This window comes from Mustela nivalis (assembly GCF_964662115.1).
Source record: "Mustela nivalis genome assembly, chromosome: 6".
In the NCBI taxonomy this organism is placed as follows: domain Eukaryota; kingdom Metazoa; phylum Chordata; class Mammalia; order Carnivora; family Mustelidae; genus Mustela; species Mustela nivalis.
In genome coordinates, this window is record NC_139025.1 from 34,216,873 (window position 1) to 34,235,349 (window position 18,477).

The 18,477-nt window shown below is 31.0% G+C and overlaps 1 protein-coding gene and 1 long non-coding RNA gene across 18 annotated transcripts in view; one reads left to right on the plus strand and one right to left on the minus strand.

Annotated features, from left to right (window-relative positions):
* The window catches only part of LOC309866383, a 33,610-nt gene extending 27,348 nt beyond the window's left edge, over nt 1-6,262 (plus strand). Inside the window, exons 3-4 of one of the 2 annotated variants that reach the window (XR_014312622.1) lie at nt 207-269; nt 5,844-6,262. This is a non-coding gene — a long non-coding RNA (uncharacterized lncRNA). Of the gene's footprint in view, nt 1-206; nt 1,852-5,843 lie in introns of those variants that run through there. The other variant, XR_014312623.1, reaches the window with a different exon arrangement.
* GPHN (gephyrin) overlaps nt 1-18,477 on the minus strand; it is a 643,001-nt gene that overhangs the window by 181,737 nt on the left and 442,787 nt on the right. For 12 of the 16 annotated variants that reach the window (XM_082734090.1, XM_082734087.1, XM_082734089.1 and 9 more), the window contains one exon: nt 8,635-8,691. The exons of the other annotated variants lie outside the window; for them this stretch is intronic. In XM_082734090.1, the coding sequence (XP_082590216.1) occupies nt 8,635-8,691 (57 nt within the window). The remainder of the gene's footprint in view (nt 1-8,634; nt 8,692-18,477) is intronic. 16 annotated transcript variants of the gene reach the window in all.

Below are 18,477 nucleotides of genomic sequence, written 5' to 3' on the forward strand. Positions count from 1 at the left end.
TGCACATGTGTGTATATATGATACATTAATGTATATAACAATAAAAACACCGTAAGAGGCAAAAATTGAAACACATAACTCTTGTCCAAGTCTATCTTCTATCAGAATGCTTTACTGATTTTTTTAAAACAGCTGTTTTATACTAAAAAAATGTTTAATCTTCATGCTTTGAATTGATAATTTTCTCTCCTATTATTACTTTATAGATTGTCACACTGCCATGTTCAATTCTCTGGCCTCTTCTTTCATTAGGTTGTTAATAATACCAGGTGAGTTAAATTTTTAAGTATGCATTCTCTACTTAAAAATTCTTTATGAAGTTATAAAATGCAAAGGTAGGGTGGGGGAAATGAAGATATAGAAGATGGCACAGTGGAGGAATCAGAAATGCCCTTATTATCTTATTTGTTCAATTGTATTTCTACCATGAGCACAGCAAACTGTTGTAGGTGCTCAGTAAGTGTTTAATGAATAAATGAATATACAAACTCTTTTTCTTCTATATTTAAAACATTGAACTGTGTGAAATAATGTTGAGAAGGTTTTATATTTACTATCACAAAGATCTGTGATAAAATGTTACCACTGCTACATAAAAGGTTACTTTGAGGTATTTCCTAAAATATGGTAAATTCTATACATACAAGAAATTAAAATTTTTTCCCAACTATATACACATCTAATTTTCTTCAGCAAGGTGTTAATTCTAAGAAAACTTGGCTATGCACGTTTGTTCTGTCTCTGTATATCCATAAAACTGAAAAACTTTATCTTTCAAAACAGTTTGAGTCTTATCTTTTTTCCCTCATCACTTCTCCATTTCCTGTTATTAGGGAAATTTACTTGCCAAGGAGATCTTTTATTAGTACCTTATTTTGTATTAAAGTCAATTCTGACAATGGCAATTCTTCAATAAGCATTAAACATCTCACAGTGTGTGTCATTCCCACTTCTGTGATGTCTTAGCTACTAAAGGAGATTTTATAAGTATTAGATGAGATTTTTTTTTCTGTTCTAAAAACAGATAAGATTTTTGTTATTCGGTAGAAGTGAAATCTCAGAATTGTATTAACATGCAAGTTAAGCAAATTCTAACAAAGTGAAAGGTAGCAAAATTAGCCTGTTTTCCAAACAGATAATACTAAAGTTGATTTACTGTCATCTTCATCATTACTGTAGTCTGGTCATATTTATGATACATCATCTACCAAGACACTCAGGATGATACATAATTATTGTAAATTGAAGAGTAAACAAATGCATATTATTAATATGGGCAAGTGCCAAAACATCACACAAGGAAGACTTATTAGGAAGCTCAAATAATCTACAAAAGACTCTAAAAATTGCCTGAGAAAGTAGAGTATATAGACAAACTGATGTTTACTCATTTAAAAACTACTGAATGCTTATTTGCTGTTCTTCCTTACTTTAGTCAGGGTTGACTGATTCAATGCAGATGCCTTCTAGATATTCAAGTGCTGTTAAGATAAGACATATTGGTTGATCCTGTCATGGTGTCTTTGCCAGTTGTACAAAATTTCCTGTAGATGGAATGATTTCTTGGTGCAGTTACGTATGAAAAATCAAAAGGTGGTCTTATCTTTAATAAGATATATTGAAGCAATAAACAGAAAAATGTGGTGTGCAGCAAATATACTCTTAAAATACATTTTTTAAAAGTTTGAGAGAACAAGATTGGAATTTATCTTTTTACCCTTAATCTCTGTAGGGGTGCTCCTCAACAAAGAGTAATTTATAATGTATAGTTTATCTATATGACAGTTCTATATTTTAGGGGTTTAATGTTAATCCCAGGGTGGGTTTACTTTGTGTGTGTGTGTGTGTGTGTGTGTATGATAAAACAATGGCAAACAGATGACTAAAAATGTAAAGATAGAAGATTTCAGGGTATTAACTCTTTTAGACATAAGCTTCCAGGCAGAATAATCTGAAACCATCCCCCTAAAATCAGCAGCTTTCATTTTCTTAAGCTCTAAAATGAAGATAATTTTACAGAGTCTCTATTGTAATCACTTCTCTGTTACTGTCATTTTGACACACTAGCTTGTTACAGCAGGTCTCAGCAAACTTTTCTGTAAATAGTCAGACAGTAAACATTTCTGGCTTTGCGTGCCATATGGTCTTTACTGTAACTGCTCATCTTTACTTTTGTAGCACAAAAGCAACCATAGATTATATGCAAATGAATGAATGTGGCTGTGTTTCAATAAAACTTTATTTTTGGACACTGAAATTTGAATTTCATGTGCTTTTTACGTGCTGTGAAATGACATTCTTTTGGTCACTCCCATCATTTAAAAATGCAAAAATCATTCCTAGCTTGTGGCCCACAAAAGAGAAACAGGATTTGGCCCAGGAGATTTAGTTTGCTGAACCCGGAGTTATAGCATTAATTTGATGAATATAAAAAAGCTCCAAACACTTCATCAGAAATATAAGAACAGTTGTTCAGAACTAAGACTGCAATGAAAATGCTGATCTTAAAAAAATCTATAAAATCACAACTATCTAATCCATTATTTATATTGATCTTATTTCATATTAGTCTTATTTCAGCATTCAGAAAATTGTTAAACATTTAAAAATCATTCTTTAAAACACATGACTTTTTCTTAAACTTATTAAAAACATATTTTAAGTGATAACTCTTCCCTTAACTTTTTCTACTTCAAATAACACATCCTTTTATTTTATGTTATCATAGCAAGTACTTAAAACTATCACATTCCTTTTACTTCATTATCTAATTCCTAGTTTGCTTATGTGTCAATAGTCTGTTTTCATAAGTCATCTTCCCTTTTATTCTTTGTCAAAGCCTTTAAAAAATTAACATATTTGGTTACCCAAAATCTATTTGCATATGTTTACAGCTGAATAGAAATTTACCTTCATACTACATAGACTAAATGAAAACATAAAATTTGTGGCTTTGTGGCATTTTTACTCCTCTCCTTTCTTTTCTTTTTACTTGTCTTTATTTCATGAGCGTTTATGTTTTTTTTCTCTGAATATTTCAACACTCAAACTTTCCAGGGCCCCATCACTCTTTAATTAGCTTCAACTTTGTAAACTTACCTTGATTTATATTATCTAAATAAGGTATTAGTTTGTATTATGCTTTTCAATTCAAATGTTTACACGTTTTTCAATCTTAAGCCTAACTTTTAATATTCTTCTGACTAGATTCATGTATTTGAGTATTTTTTCTTTTTCTCAATTTAAATTCAATTGGCCAACATATAGTACATCATTAATTTCAGATGTAGAGTTCATTAATTCATCAGTTGCATATAGCACCCAGTGCTCATTACATCACCTGTCCTCCTTAATGGCCGTCACCCAGTTACCTCATCCCCCCACCCGCCGCTCCTCCAGCAACCCTAATTTTGTTTCCTACAATTAAGAGTCTGCCATGGTTTGTCTCCCTCTATGATTTCTTCCCATTCAGTTTTCCCTCCCTCCTCCTATGATCCTCTGCGCTATTTCTTACATTCTAAATATGAGTGAAACCATATGATAATTGTTATTCTCTTATTGACTTATTTCACTCAGCATAATACCCTCCAGTTCCATCAGGTTGATGTAAAGGGTAAGATTTTATTCTATTTGATGGCTGAGCAATATTCCATTGTGGAAATGTTTTTTTTTTTTTTTAATCTATCTCACACCTTCTTAAATGTAAAGATATTTTTTTCCTTTATGTAGTGTTATTTTCTAGTCATTATTCTCAACACATTATCAGTCCAAGGATTTGTAGTAACTTTTGAAGTTACATTAAATTAGGCAAACTCTGCTTATAAGATAATAATTTGTAAAGGCACAAGATGATAGTTTTGTTTTTAAAATTACTAAAAACTCATTTGGGGTTCAGAATACTTCTGCTTTGTACCATGTATAGAAAATGATGATATATTCTTAATTTATAATTCAAGAATCTGACATATCCTATTTTTTGCTATAAAAGTGCCAATATAGGATGAAGTCTATTTTCATATGAAAAATAGTTTATTATTATTCCAAAAGTTATATCTTAGAATATTCTACTTTATATCACTGATTATCATTAATAATTAAGGATGCAGGATTCTTTTCTCTCTAAAGAGTAATATATCATATAGATGATACCCATTGAAGTATTGATGATTTAATTAAATCCTTATCCCAGACATTTGAATGATGTCTCATTTTCCAACTATTAAATAAAACACTTAAGTGCAAACATGGTTTTTAATATTTCATCTTATTGAACTATTTAGAAATGTTTCAATGAATTAAAAGACATTCACATACTTACTCTTGTATATAGATGCCTACAATAAATTTTTCATTTATATGCCAATTCATCTCATTTTAGAAACAAAATCTGTTTATATAGCTTATGGAAGTGAGAATAACTTTATTCTGCTTCTAAGCAAAAACTGTTAACATGAAAGGGTTATTTTAAGGCATTCTGGGATAATGGGAATTAAAAGGAAAGGGAGAAACTGAACACTCAGATAAATATTTGATATGCATCTCCTTTAAGCTGAACTCTCTACCAAAGATACAATTTGCCTTTTGATAGTTTTCCTCCCCATACATTTCTAGTTAAAGGGAATCTTAGAATGATTTATCTAATATTCAATCTTTTTAGAAAAAAAGATAATCAGAACAAAGTGTGACCCAGCAAATGAAACAAAAGATGAAGACATTGGGCTTACTACTTATTACATATTGTACCATGCAGTACAGGTGTTAAAAAAAGAAATTGAAAAGTGGCATGTATATAATTTAATCTTTGAAGCACAAAACTTTTAATCCTAATCTAACATAAATCCCTTCCATATAGACCATAAGAAGTCTTAACTTTCTAGTTTTGGTTTGATAGGGAAAATAAAACCACCATCACTTCTCATGGTTGGTTACAGAGAGTATGACATGAAATACATTTACTAATATTGTCAGAATCTCTTTAGGGCTTTCTAGAATAATATTCAGGTATGTTTTAGACTGATTTAATCATAAAATTCATATAATCTTCTTTTTAAGGTAGTGGAGTAATTCTGGGAGTGATTATGGTTGATCTTTGAAATTCTGTAAGAATATTCAGAGAAAAGAAGGACTGGGTCACAAGAAAACAGAAAAGCAAGACACTTGCATTAACTGCAATCAGAATTTAATGATTAATACTATAAAAACAGCTTTGGATTTGAGTAATCAGATGTTTAATATGGAGATATAAGTAACTATGTACGGTACATAATTAAAAACAAGCTGAGAAGCCAGAGAATTAATGTATTACTATTATTGTTTATTCTACTCTTTAAAAAAACTATTATAGCAATATGAATTAAAGGTATGGCAATAATCTTGGGAGAAGTAAATCCAGGCTAGGATTGATAGAAACTTTTAAAAAGCCCCAAGAATGGGTTGTCAGAGCTAAACAGAGTGAGAAATTATTTACTGTAATAATTTTGCTTTTCTTCTGCAATATTTATACCATTTACCATTTCAGAGATTTTATTTCCATTTCTCTTGAAAAGATATATTCAGGAGAAGGACGAACTATTCTGAGTCTGAGCTCTATAGGTCACAAAAAATATAATTGTTAGTATTGCCTATCTGACACATGTACAGTATTGAGTGGCTATAAGGTATTGTTCTCCTTCAAAGTGTTGTCTTGGGTAAATTAGCCTTTATCTCAAGTATTTATATGATGTTATATGACATTGAAGATGCCTACTGCCTAATTTTTTTAAACAAAAGAATCTTATAGCTATTCCCAAAGAGTTTGAGTTAAGAAAAGTCTATTAACTCAGAAAAATGTGTCTATTTGCTAGATTATCTACGATGATACTCTAACACTGATCATTTTCCTTGACAAATGCAATTGAATCATCAAGGCTCTATCACTTGGATCCAGCCAATAATTTATAGTCTTGCTGACAAATCCAACAAGGGGTAGAAGACACGGTCAATGGAAAAGCTCCAAGTGAAGTCTCATGAAAACATTCTCAGAAAATTCAACAATTGTGTAAGAAACACAGATTTTGAAAAGAAAATTTTTATTTTGTACTGGAGCCATAAAGTTATTAAATCAACTGCAATGCTAGTGTGGCTTAAGTGTCCTCTTTCCTGCCAATTTAATCTTTATTTCATAAATGTAAGCATGAAGCTACAGCTAGGAAAGAAAGAGAGGGAGAAAAGAGACAGAAAGTAAAAAAGATGGAGATGAGAGGACAAACCAATCAGATTTGGAATTACCAGTCAGCAGAAGTTTAGGAAAAAAAAAATCACCGAGTGAAATCGTACATTTACTCTGAGAGAGTATCCTTTCACATTGCCTTCTAGGTGATCTCTGAGCTCCTCCAGCTTTCGATGGAGCTACATGTAAACATCAGAAAATGAATTGAAAAAGCAACTTGTTCTCTTTTCCATTTTCTTTTTTCCTTTTAAAAATAAGATCATAGCATTATACATTTCTCACTGCCTTTTGCAAACATTTCAAAACATCAAAGATCTTTGCGTAACACAAGAATACATGCTCAATAAACCTGTGACTAGGAAGCCAACTTTTATTTTAATTATAGCATCTTTTCTCCCCAAAGTGTTGGAGAAAATAAATACTATAACTATCTTTATAATCTCCTAGAGATTCACTTTAAAATTTTCTATTTGGTACATTATGGAGTAAAAATATTTAGAAATTATGAGATTTGCTTTACCCAAATACACTTTTTGATTTAAAGCTGAAACCATATTAAACTGATTGAACCCTAACATGTATCTTTCTTTGATCTTATACATATACATGTGTGTGTGTGTGTATATATATATACACATATACACATATATGTATATATACTTAAAAATAATAAACATACAATTTTAAGTTAAAGCTCTATACAGCCAAAAGCTGAACTTAGAGATAATTAAACACATGCGCACTTGCACACACAATCGTTTATAGCAGATGGTGCTGTACTTATGGATGCCATTTTATCTTTATTTCACTATCAATAATTTCTAAAAAGTTATCTCACACTTCACTTTTTCATTTGAATCTGGCTCATAATCCATACTCCAAACAAAAATGGACTTATGTTCCCTTAAAGACAAAGGTAAAATATGATACCTCACAAGTAGACAGTGAGGAATGCTACTGATGTCACTGGGATACATGAACTTATATTTTTCTGACTGAATCATTTTAACTTGCCTTGATTTTGAAAGAGGCATATAATCAACACTTCCCATCCCCTCTCATTATTCTTAGTGAAAAAACATTAAAAACAAAACAAAACAAAAATGCTACCCAGTATACAGCAGTGTTAGAGAACAGAGAAGATGGCTTGTCTGGAATAAAGGACACAAACATACAGACACACCTTCATCCATGTGCACTCTTGTGCGTGCACACACACAAATAAATAACAACAAAAAAAAGTAAAATTAAGAAGGCAGAAGAGGCAAGGAGAGGAAGGAGTGCAAAAATTAGTACAGCATAAATTGTTAAATGGAAATAAATAGGAGGTGTATAAAATTTTGAATTGACTTGATAATAGCCCTCAAGGTAGTTAATGAATTTTGGGATATCCCAATGCAGTAAACTGTCATTTTGATTAACAGTTACTATTGCTGTTAGGACAAATGGGATTGAGATACAAGTAGTAGTTAATCTGGGGGGAAATTCTTCAGCATATTTTTAAAATTCAGCAAATTTTCTAACTTGCATTTATGGTGGCAGCATTAAAAGTGACCAATGGTTATATCTCTGTTTCTAAAGGATGATGACTGGCTTACCTTTTCATAATCATTGAATGTTAAGAGTATCGAGTTCCCAAGATATATTGGCCAAATAGATATTTAACAACTAGCAAATGGGACCATCATATTAGAAATCCTTAAGTTGTGTATTAGCAGATGACATACACAAATGGGCAAACATTTTGATATATGTTGGTTTCTATTGACTGTTATATCAATTTTTTAACTTAAAAAAAACAAATCGAAGGAGATTAAAAGTGTTCAAATACTATTAGCTATATGTGAGCCCATTATACCAGCATCATATAAAATTCTTTTTCTAATTCTTAAGATTTTATATATGTATACACACACATCTATATGTGTATATATGTATATAAAATACATGTTACTAACTCATAGTAATTATTTTTTCTGCAGTGAACTACAAATGGTAATGACACTAACATAACATTTAGTTACTTTTTATAAAAAAAGCAAAAAGGGGAGATAATATTCTGAAAATAAATATTAGTTCTCTGTGTAACAGGAACTTAACACATAGTCAGTGACATCAGTCAGAGGAACGGTTTACTCTAGAACCCCAAATTATAGGCACCTGTAATGAGACAATTGCCCTTTCTTTTATTTGTGGTGCCATTCAAAGCTAGTTATTTGGCATCTTGCCTTCAGCTGGTTGCTCTATGTGTAGCTGAAACAAACAACAACAAAAAAATATGACCCAACAGCCAATAAAAATATTAAAATAAAAAAAATGGGATGGTGAAAAATGGAAAAAGCCCCCTTCCTCCCACCACCCTCCAAAAAGGAAGAAGTGTAGGCTATAGACGAAATCTTGCCAAAAAATGTTAGAAACATATTTACTTTGAGGGATCCAACTCTACTAGCAACTCCTTTGCTTTCATCCGGCCGTCTAATTTGCTACAATGAGGGAAGATGGGTAAAAAAGACAGAATAAAGAAAAAGTGAACTTAAAAATTTTTCTATACATTAGTAAGTAAAACATGCAAAAACATCATTTGACTCTTTGAAGAATCTCTTAGGAAGCCAAGGAGTTAACTAACCCAGAGGATATATGACATGCTCTGCAAATAGGCTGGTCACTAGAATTGTCTTTATTATAGCATTATTCCTGAGATTAGGAAATGGGGACTTACTTTTGGTTATCTTGGGAACTTCTGATGTAGCAGTATCTGGAATATTGTTACATTTGCGTTTGGTTTACAAAGAACAAAGAATTACAAATATATCTATGCAGAGAACATTGTCTCTTTAAGTGTTACAGTGTCTATTCTGTTGTAATATCAGAAAACATCAATGATATGACTAAAACATGAGTGTTTCTCTTAGAGAAAAGATCAGTTTTAACAAGCATCATTCTTGAAAGGTGACAGAGTGAAGCTCCTCTGCTTGCTGACCCAAGCACTGAGGTTGTTCAGCTGTCACTGAGATTCCCAATTAAACAATCGTGCTGCCCAACCAGAAAATTTTAATGCCAGACCAATGTTAAATACATTCACTCCCTCAAAACTTCCTTTTATTTCAGTTGAATTTTCCTCTTGGGTAAGATAGGAGAAAGTAATAGTGGAACTACTATTTTAAAAACTGGTTTGACATCACTATGTAAAAGAGAAATGGAAGATTCTCAACACAAAGTGTTTTATTAGATGAGATACAAAATAGAATATTTTTCTTTTTCTTTTTCTTTTTTATAGAGCTATAATAAGAACTAATACTTGGTTAGAGAGGAAGATAAATAAAAAAGTTAGGGAAGAAGAATGAGGAAGCTTCAGACCAAGCACTTTTATGCCATGGGTCCTACACATGAAAAATGATGGTTTCCATTCAGACCAACATAGGTCAAGTTACCTGTGATGGTTCTGGTGTTTTGTTTTTGTTTTTGTTTTTGTTTTTAAAAGACAGTAGAGGAAGCATCAATGTGATAATGTGATGCCAGGTTCCAAGTGTTAAAATCCTCAGGGCAAATAAGAAACCTGACCATGCTACAAAATTACATTTCCTAGAGACAGGGTATAGATTTTCTTAGCCCTTTTAGGATCTCTCTGATAGCATATGGAGATTGCTTAGGAATAATACTGAGAAAACTGAATTTTTATTTTGAAAAAAAAAAAAAAGCATCATGGTATAAAAGAATTATGTCAACTTTTGGTTTTACTTGATAAAGTTTTTATTAATTCTTCAGCACTAGCTAAATGTTATACCCAAGAGATAATCACCAATTCTTATTCTTCTTAGTCAATACTTCTTAGTCTAATACTAATTAGAATAGCAACATTATAAGAGAGGGCTTCTGAATGGGCAGTGAACTTACAATATCTACTCTTTCTCTTGTGCTATTTTCTTTGATCTTAGAGAACATCTTTATATCAAAACAATTTCCCATTTTAAGTGGAGACTCACAATATCTTGATTATAAAGATAAAGTAGGTAATTTCCTATTAAAAATATAGTCTAATGCCTCATGCTCTTTTCTGAGAACTTTTAGAAACTGAAGATTTTCAGAATTGTTAACAAGTGAACACCATTTTCTACATTGTCTTTTATTTCCAGAAGAGTTAAAATTACACAAATTCCAGCAACATGAGGTATCTTCTTCAAGGTTATTTGTTAATGACAAATCTAGGAAAAACATCCACAGTTTCTGACTTCCAGTTTATAGTTGTATTCCCTCTAGAGACCTGGAAATAAATGGGCGGGAAAAAATTGATGCTTATAAGATGTATATGTATATGTGTCTCTGTCTTGTGTGTTTATCTGTCTCTCCATCCATGGAAGATATTTAATGTTATTTTATTTATTTATGGGAAAATTTTTTCCCTGAACCATTTCAGTTCCAAATGCAAGTGCAAATACAGAAACTTAATGAGTTGTAAGAGTCACCCATTAACTCTAAATGTGAAAAATAGACTATAATACCAATTTATTTTTATTTTTATTATTTTTTAAAATAATACCAACTTAAACAAAGATGTTGGGAACAGAAAGCTCATCTGTCCAATGCTTGTCATCAATTTTCTGTATATAAATCTGACTTTGTAAATTTGAAACTGTCATAAGAAACAACTTTAGAAAACCATGTAGTTGTTATCAAAGCCAGAAGTGGCTGTATTTCAACTGTTACGTGATTTTTTTGTGGTCCCTGAACCAGGTATAATAGCTAATACTGAAAAACTTCAGAAAGAATTCAAAAAAGATTTGTCTTATAAATTAAATATTAAAACCAGAGAAAAGTAACTTCAGTAGATTTTAGTTTAATACTCTCATTTATTCTAGTCAACCCTTAATCATCAAATATGATGAAGTAATATAAATAAAAGAAATTCATAGCTAACCCAAATGCCTGATTATTTTTCTTTGATAAGAAGTTAAAAGTAATCACAAAAGATTAGCATTTGGGTTAGATAAATTACTTTACTCTTCATGATAATTATTATATCCTACATCATTAGCTAATTTTATCCATATTTGTCTATGAGGTTAAACATTTTGCATCAGTAACTAAGAGACGCCTTTATCACATATAGGATTATTGCAATATAAATGAAGTTTGAGAATTGGATGTAAAGAATTGTAGGGGTTATGACTGGTTGAGATTATTAGTTTATGAAGTTTGAAAATTAAAACAAAACAAAAACAAAAATGTTATCATTAATGTTTTTCTACTCTGAAGAAAACATTTTATAGGTATTTCATTGTGATTTCAAAAGGCATAAGTCAGAGGGTCAAAAAAATTTCAATTTTTATTCAGTCTCTCAGCTATAATATATCTATTAAAAATAATCTGAGAATATTGCAATGTATCACCTCTTTTGCAGCCTCCTGGAAATCTCCTCAAGGATTTTATCCTCAAGGATTAATTACCAGGATGTAGCCTATAAAGCAGTGAAATGACTCTGCTATATTTATTTACCTTTTTCATAAGAGCTTGAATTCTAGAAATATCCTGCAACAAAAGAAACTGCCTGGATGCTAATACAGTATGGGTTGTTCATTATTTTTGATTTAGAACAATTCTCCAGATCCAAACTCACTATATAATCATTTCCACTGTTAACAAGGTAGAAAATTATCCCATCTCAAAAAAAAAAAAAAAAAAAAAAGAAAAGAAAAGAAAAAAAAGAAAACTATTCCATCTCACCCTCACTTCCCCTGCCAATAAATAGTTGTAAATGTTTTATCTGTATTAAAGGAAATGTAGATTTTGGAGTAGAAATCCAACTTTATATTAATTTTCAAAATAAAATATAAAAGTTGAAAGAAATTTTAGGCTTGTAAAAGTGACATTAAGTTAGGTTCCTACATCACTGGGTGTATGTATTCACACTTCTCTTTAGTTATTATAGATTTATCAAAAAATCTGAGAAGAGACGGTATATTTTCTGTATTTGAACTTAGGTCTAGACAGGTTCAGGGGCTTTCTAGAGACATATCAATAAAAAAATGCTCTGTACTATTAAATTTTCACTCAGGTCTTTTCATTAAACTTTAGGCTCTCATTTATGGAATGGCTAAGGTAGATTTCCTCTTTCTCTCATAATATATTTTATATTAATTTGAATTAAAATGGCACATTAAGCAAACATTTTTCCTTGCTTTTTTTGCCTTAGTAACTGAATTACTTTATTTTTAGAATTACCTATAATTTACATTCAGAACTACCCTGGCAGACAAATATTTCTAACCCTATTTTATTATGCTACTTTTTTTTTTTAAAAGATTTTATTTATTTATTTGACAGACAGAGATCACAAGTAGGCAGAGAGGCAGGCAGAGAGAGAGGGGGAAGTCAGCTCCCTGCTGAGCAGAGAGCCCGATGCAGGGCTCGATTACAGAACCCGGGAATCATGACCTGAGCAGAAGGCAGAGGCTTTAACCCACTGAGCCACCCAGGCACCCCTATGCTACTGTTTTCTTAAGTATGGGTATCAATGAGAGGAAATAAAACTTTTTTCTTAGAAATTGTTTATCTTTTAACCAATACCACTCAATATATATTGGTACAACTATGGATTGCTTCTTATAGTTATGATTTGGAGGAGATTTTTAAAAATCTCCTTTGAAAATTAAAATGTTGCAAAACAAAAAATTTTATCACTAATAATTTTTCTACCCTGAAGAAAACATTTTGTAAGTATTTCATTGTGATTTCAAAAGAGGGTCAAAACCATTTCAACTTTCTATTCAGCCTGTCAGCTAGAATATATTTAACAGAATAGAATATATTTAACAAAATAATTATTAAAAACAATCTGAAAATATTGCAGTGTATCACCTCAGAGCTCAAAAATTAAACATACTCTTGAAAATAAATACTTTTGGGGTCTGGTTAATATTTTAATTAGCTATACTTCATCTCTTTAAAAAAAACTGTTGCTTCATCATAAAACAACTGTTTCATATGTGACTTATTAAGGCAAAGTAAAAAAGAAGGAAGAAATGAAAGGAAGGTGACATATGTCAAAGAAAAATAAATAATGCATTTCTGAAGAAAAGCAATATGATTATAAACTAAACCAACAAAAGAATAGAGAAGACCAAGGAAAGAGTTGCAAAGGTTAACAAGGAAAAGAGAAGTCAAAATCAGAATCTTGTTAACACGTCACAGATCCACCAACCTACCTCTTCCTGACAAAAAATTTTTATCCTTAGGAAATCCTTCCTATTTAAGGATCTTATTTCTCATGATATATTAACATATGAAATTATTTATTTATAGTTTATTATGGATTTAATTTTGATCTTTAAGTTTCTATAATAGCTTTGATTCCAAAACAATCTATACAAAATTAGACTTTTCAGCAAGTTATTTCCTGCCAGAGTTTACATAATGCAATCCATGTTCTTTTCTTTTCAAATTTCTTATCTCTCTGAAAGAAATTATGAAGCCCATCAATGGTGTGGTATAAAAGTTATTAAGCACTTTGAAATAACTTAAAGTAGTACAGTGTACGTTACTAAGAATTATTTATTATTTGTATGAAACAGAAAACATTTTATTTTAAAACTTCCACTGAAATGTGATATAATTTTCTACCCAGCAAGATTGAGAATTGAATGGTTTAGCCTAGATATTAAAATGCTCTCGTATAAATATAGTTATAAAAACAAATAAATAGTTGACTTTATGAAGATCTGTTATAAATCTGAAAAGCAGGCATTATCTGTCATTATCAGACCCTATTTGAATAACAAAAATTTTTATTTTTCTGGTTTAAAAAATAATATAGATTACAAAATAATTTGCAATTCTATCCCTATGCACTATTGTTTACCTATTTTTTTCTAACCACATATTTTATTTTGAGTTTTCCCCCCATGTCATTAAGTACTCCAAAAGATATGATTTTTGGGGGGTTATATAAATGATTCAAATATGCATGTGTAAATTATTTAACCATAGACATTAAGGTTGGTTCTAATTTTTTATGAATTTGAAAAATGGTATAATAAATAATCTTATATATAAGTCTTTAATGGCTTCTTTGATAGTTTCTACTGGATATATTTATGGCAACTGTGATTGATTAAAATATAAGAAAAATTTTAAGGATATATTATATCCTTACATATATGTTCACTTGAAAGGTCACACAGACTTATATTCCTTCCTATTAGTGTCAATAGGAATAATCAGGTCACTGCTCATTATAGTATGGATGATTATAATTTAAAAATGGTTTTTATTGGGGGTGCCTGGGTGGCTCAGTGGGTTAAAGCCTCTGCTTTCAGCTCAGGTCATGATCCCAGGGTTCTGGGATCAAGCCCCGCGTTGGGCTCTCTGGTCAGCAGGGAGTCTGCTTTCCTTCCTCTCTCTCTGCCTACCTCTCTGCCTACTTGTGATCTCTGTCTGTCAAGTAAAATAAATAAAAAAAAAAAAAGGTTTTTATTGGACTGCAAAATTTGTATTGTTTCAAATTTAAAATAGATTTCTAGTGACAGGATGCATGTTTTTTGATAATTTCTTTGCTGAATTTATTTCTTTTTATAAAATGGCTGTTCTTGCTCTTTAGTTATTTTATTTCATTTTTCCCTATGAGCTTAGAAGAGCTCTTTGGATTATAACACTTTGTCTGATAGATTTGTTGCAATTTTTTTTTCTCATATCAACTCCTCTCTAAGGTCTTTGAGAGCAGGGCTAAGAAGTCTATCTACTGCTGTATTCCCAATTACCCAGCATAGTACTTGAGATAATAGTCCCTAAAAAATATTCATTGAATTATATTTCTGAATTAATGTATTGTTTTGTTTTTAATGAAAGGAAAAAGTAGGGACAGCAGGTGATGCTGAAATTTTGGGCAAGAAAATACATGACCAGTTTTAGGATATATACTATTTTACAATAAAGATCTAGAGATTATGTTAGTTTGGGATATGCTCAGTTGAACTCATGTATTGAACTACGTGAGACACAGCAGTTAATTACATGGATTTGAATCATGGCTCTATCTAATCAACTCCAAAATTAGCTGCAAAAATAATGATGGCCCTTTGTTCAGCTGCTTTTTGCACAAAACACACCTCCCAAAGCATTAAAAATATATTTATACAAAGCAAAGCTATTAAGCGGAACTGAAAAGTGGTATTCATAATTTCACTATTCCTTGTATTTCTACAGTTCTTACTTTCCTCTCTTCCTATAACTTGAATACAACTCCAGTGGAAACCTAGAGAAACCAGTATTCCATTTAAAAGAGATGAGCTTGATATGAATGAGAAAAATCTTAAATGAGGTTAGAATGTTTTCAGGTGATGATCTCTACCTCTATGTAGTAGCATGGAATGCAAAAGCTGGGATGAATGGCCTTAATTATTTTATATTAATTAGATACTAATATAATATTAGAGAGAAGGGCTAACTAGAGTGATAATATTTATTCAAGTCAGTGGAGAAACTTATTTCAAAGGAATGATATTATAGGCCTACAAGGGAATTTAGAGGCTGATAAATTTAATACCAGGGTGCTACAGAAATAGAAACTGAAGTCTATTAGCTCTCAAAATTTGTAAGTGGCTGACTGGGGCTGATACTCAATATTTAGTGTCTCATAATGCAATACTTCTACATACTCAATGTTGTTACTTTTTCAAACAACTTTGGATCCATAATTTTTAAATGTCTGCTAGTAAATCAGTCAAATACAAATGCTAAACTTGCTTCTTCCATAATATCACTAAACTGAATTAATAGATATGCAAAAATAATCTGTTTTTGGTATTCATATAAATTATAGGAATCAAGGGCCTAAAAGTACTGCATGTACTCTCAGAGGTAGAATTAATACAAGCTGTTAAGTTTAATGTAAAGAAGACTAAAACACTTAACCTCTGGAAGATTATTACACCTTTGTTTTTAAATCTGGGAAATAGGAAATGCCTGAGATATCCAAATAGGGGCTGGCAAAAATACTAGGCTACAACCAAAGAGTAGAATGCCAAACAATAAGTAATAATAACGTTGCAGAAGACAATTTTTAAAAATGTAAAGAAGTTCATGACATAGGAAGATGTTCATATCACTAAATGAATAAAGTAGATTAAAATATTATATAGTTTAAGAATAATAGCTAACATTTATTGAGCACTTCCTGTATTTCAAAAACTGTGATAAGTTAATTGCTTTTTTAAAATTTAAGCTTTAAAACATTCTGTGAGGCAAACAGTATTATTTTTCATTTAGATTAGATAAATAAGATTATAGAGGTAAAGTAACTTTCTAAAAGCCACACATCTAGAAAGTGATAAAGCTGATATTCCTCACCAGGTTTGTCAGACTCTAGAACCTGAGCTCTTAATTACTGTCTTCCCATTATTATCCATTTATATAAAATATTTAAATTTATAGAAAAAAAATAACAGACTAATACAAAGCAAAATTTAAATGTTGCTATTTATTAAGGGTAGGCATACAGGAACTCTTTTTTTCTTTTTCTTTTTTTGCTGTAAAATAAGTACATATATTACTTTTTTAAAATAAAAAAATACCATGCTACTTACAGACTATCTAAGCTATAAAACTATTAACTCTAAAGCTAATAATTTCTGGTTAGCTATATCTTTTCAGGCTAATCAAAATTCATTTGCAAGTTCAGATTTCAGGATAGCAATTTTCCATTTCACAGTTAAGTTATACTCAGCTTCAATGATGAACATAATTCTGTGAACATTCAATAATTAGAAAAGAATCAGGGGAATTCCATTTTTAATTTCCATAATATATACAGGCAGAGGGGATACCTAATCAGATAAATGAAGAAACAGAAATTAATGTATAATCCTGCATATTTAGCAGAATGTTGCAGAATAACCATTTAAAATAATTTGTAAATTCAAAATTAATAGCTAAAGTATACTGTAATTATCTAATTCCAGTTTTTCAAAGTATGAAATGCTTTATCATACTGGGTAATACCTTTCTCATTAGAAAAGGATATAAGAGAACCATCCTTTATTTGAAGCCTCAAAAATCTGTTTTGCTATCAAGCCAGAGTAAATAACAAAACATACATTTTACAGAGGAGAAAGTAAGCAATAATGAACGAGTGAAAATCAGTTATAACTATAGCAGCCAAACATTTAATGAAAATAAAGAAAAGAGCTTGGTGGGTATACAGAATGCTAGGTGAGTATTTATATGTGTCAGTATTAGCCCAGTAATGTCAATCTGATTATTTTAGAAAAAGCTAAAAATTTATATTTTTATTTAAATATCTCACCAAGATTAAGTGTTTCAAGCTAATTAAAAAAAAACCAATTATATCCCTAATAAAATGATCTTCCAACAACTATTCTATGACTTAAGAGAGGGCTCTCTGTAGATTTATTAGGAGACAACATCTTGGGTAAAAATCAGTTGGTACCCAAATATAGAAGTAGCATCACATTAGAAATGAGTAGAGTTTCTCAGAAACTACAAGTTCTGGCTATGTGTCTTCAAAAGACTTAAAGTCTTCTTTCATTTTGAATCAGGGAGGAGAAACTCTTCCCTGCCCTAGAACTAATATGGATCACAGAGTTGGGGTGAGTCATTTGTAATGCTTAAGCATGGTACTGGTGGTCATTTACATAAAGGATATAATCTCTGGACTGAGAATACCAACATAACACTGTCTCAGTGGAAGATAAGATTCAGCATACATATTCTGACCTAGGATATTTTCAAGAAACATAAGCCACTTATTTTGTTGCACTAGTGATAATTTAAGTATGGTCCATGGGCCCACGAAGGTCCTCGAGACCTTTTCAGGAGCCCAGAGGCCAGATTATTTTTTTATTTTTATTTTTATCTTTTTAAGATTTTATTTATTTATTTGACAGAGAGAGACACTTCCGAGAGAGGAAACATAAGCAGGGGAAGTGGAAGAGGGAGAAGCAGGCTTCCCGCTGAGCAGGGAGCCTGAGGCAGGGCTTGAACCCAGGATCCTGGGATAAGGATCTGAGCCCAAGGCAGACACCTAACAACTGAGCCACCCAGGCGCCCCAAGGCCAGATTATTTTAACAATAGTACTAAGACAGTATTTTCCTTTTTCAGCATATTGACATTTGCACTGATGGCACAAAATCAAAACAGTGGATCCAAACAGTAAGAATAGTCATATTCACTACTATGTACTAATAGTTAAAACAACAACAACAACAACCCAAAACTAACAGTTTCAAAAAAGAAAAGGTAGTTTCACTTAACATTG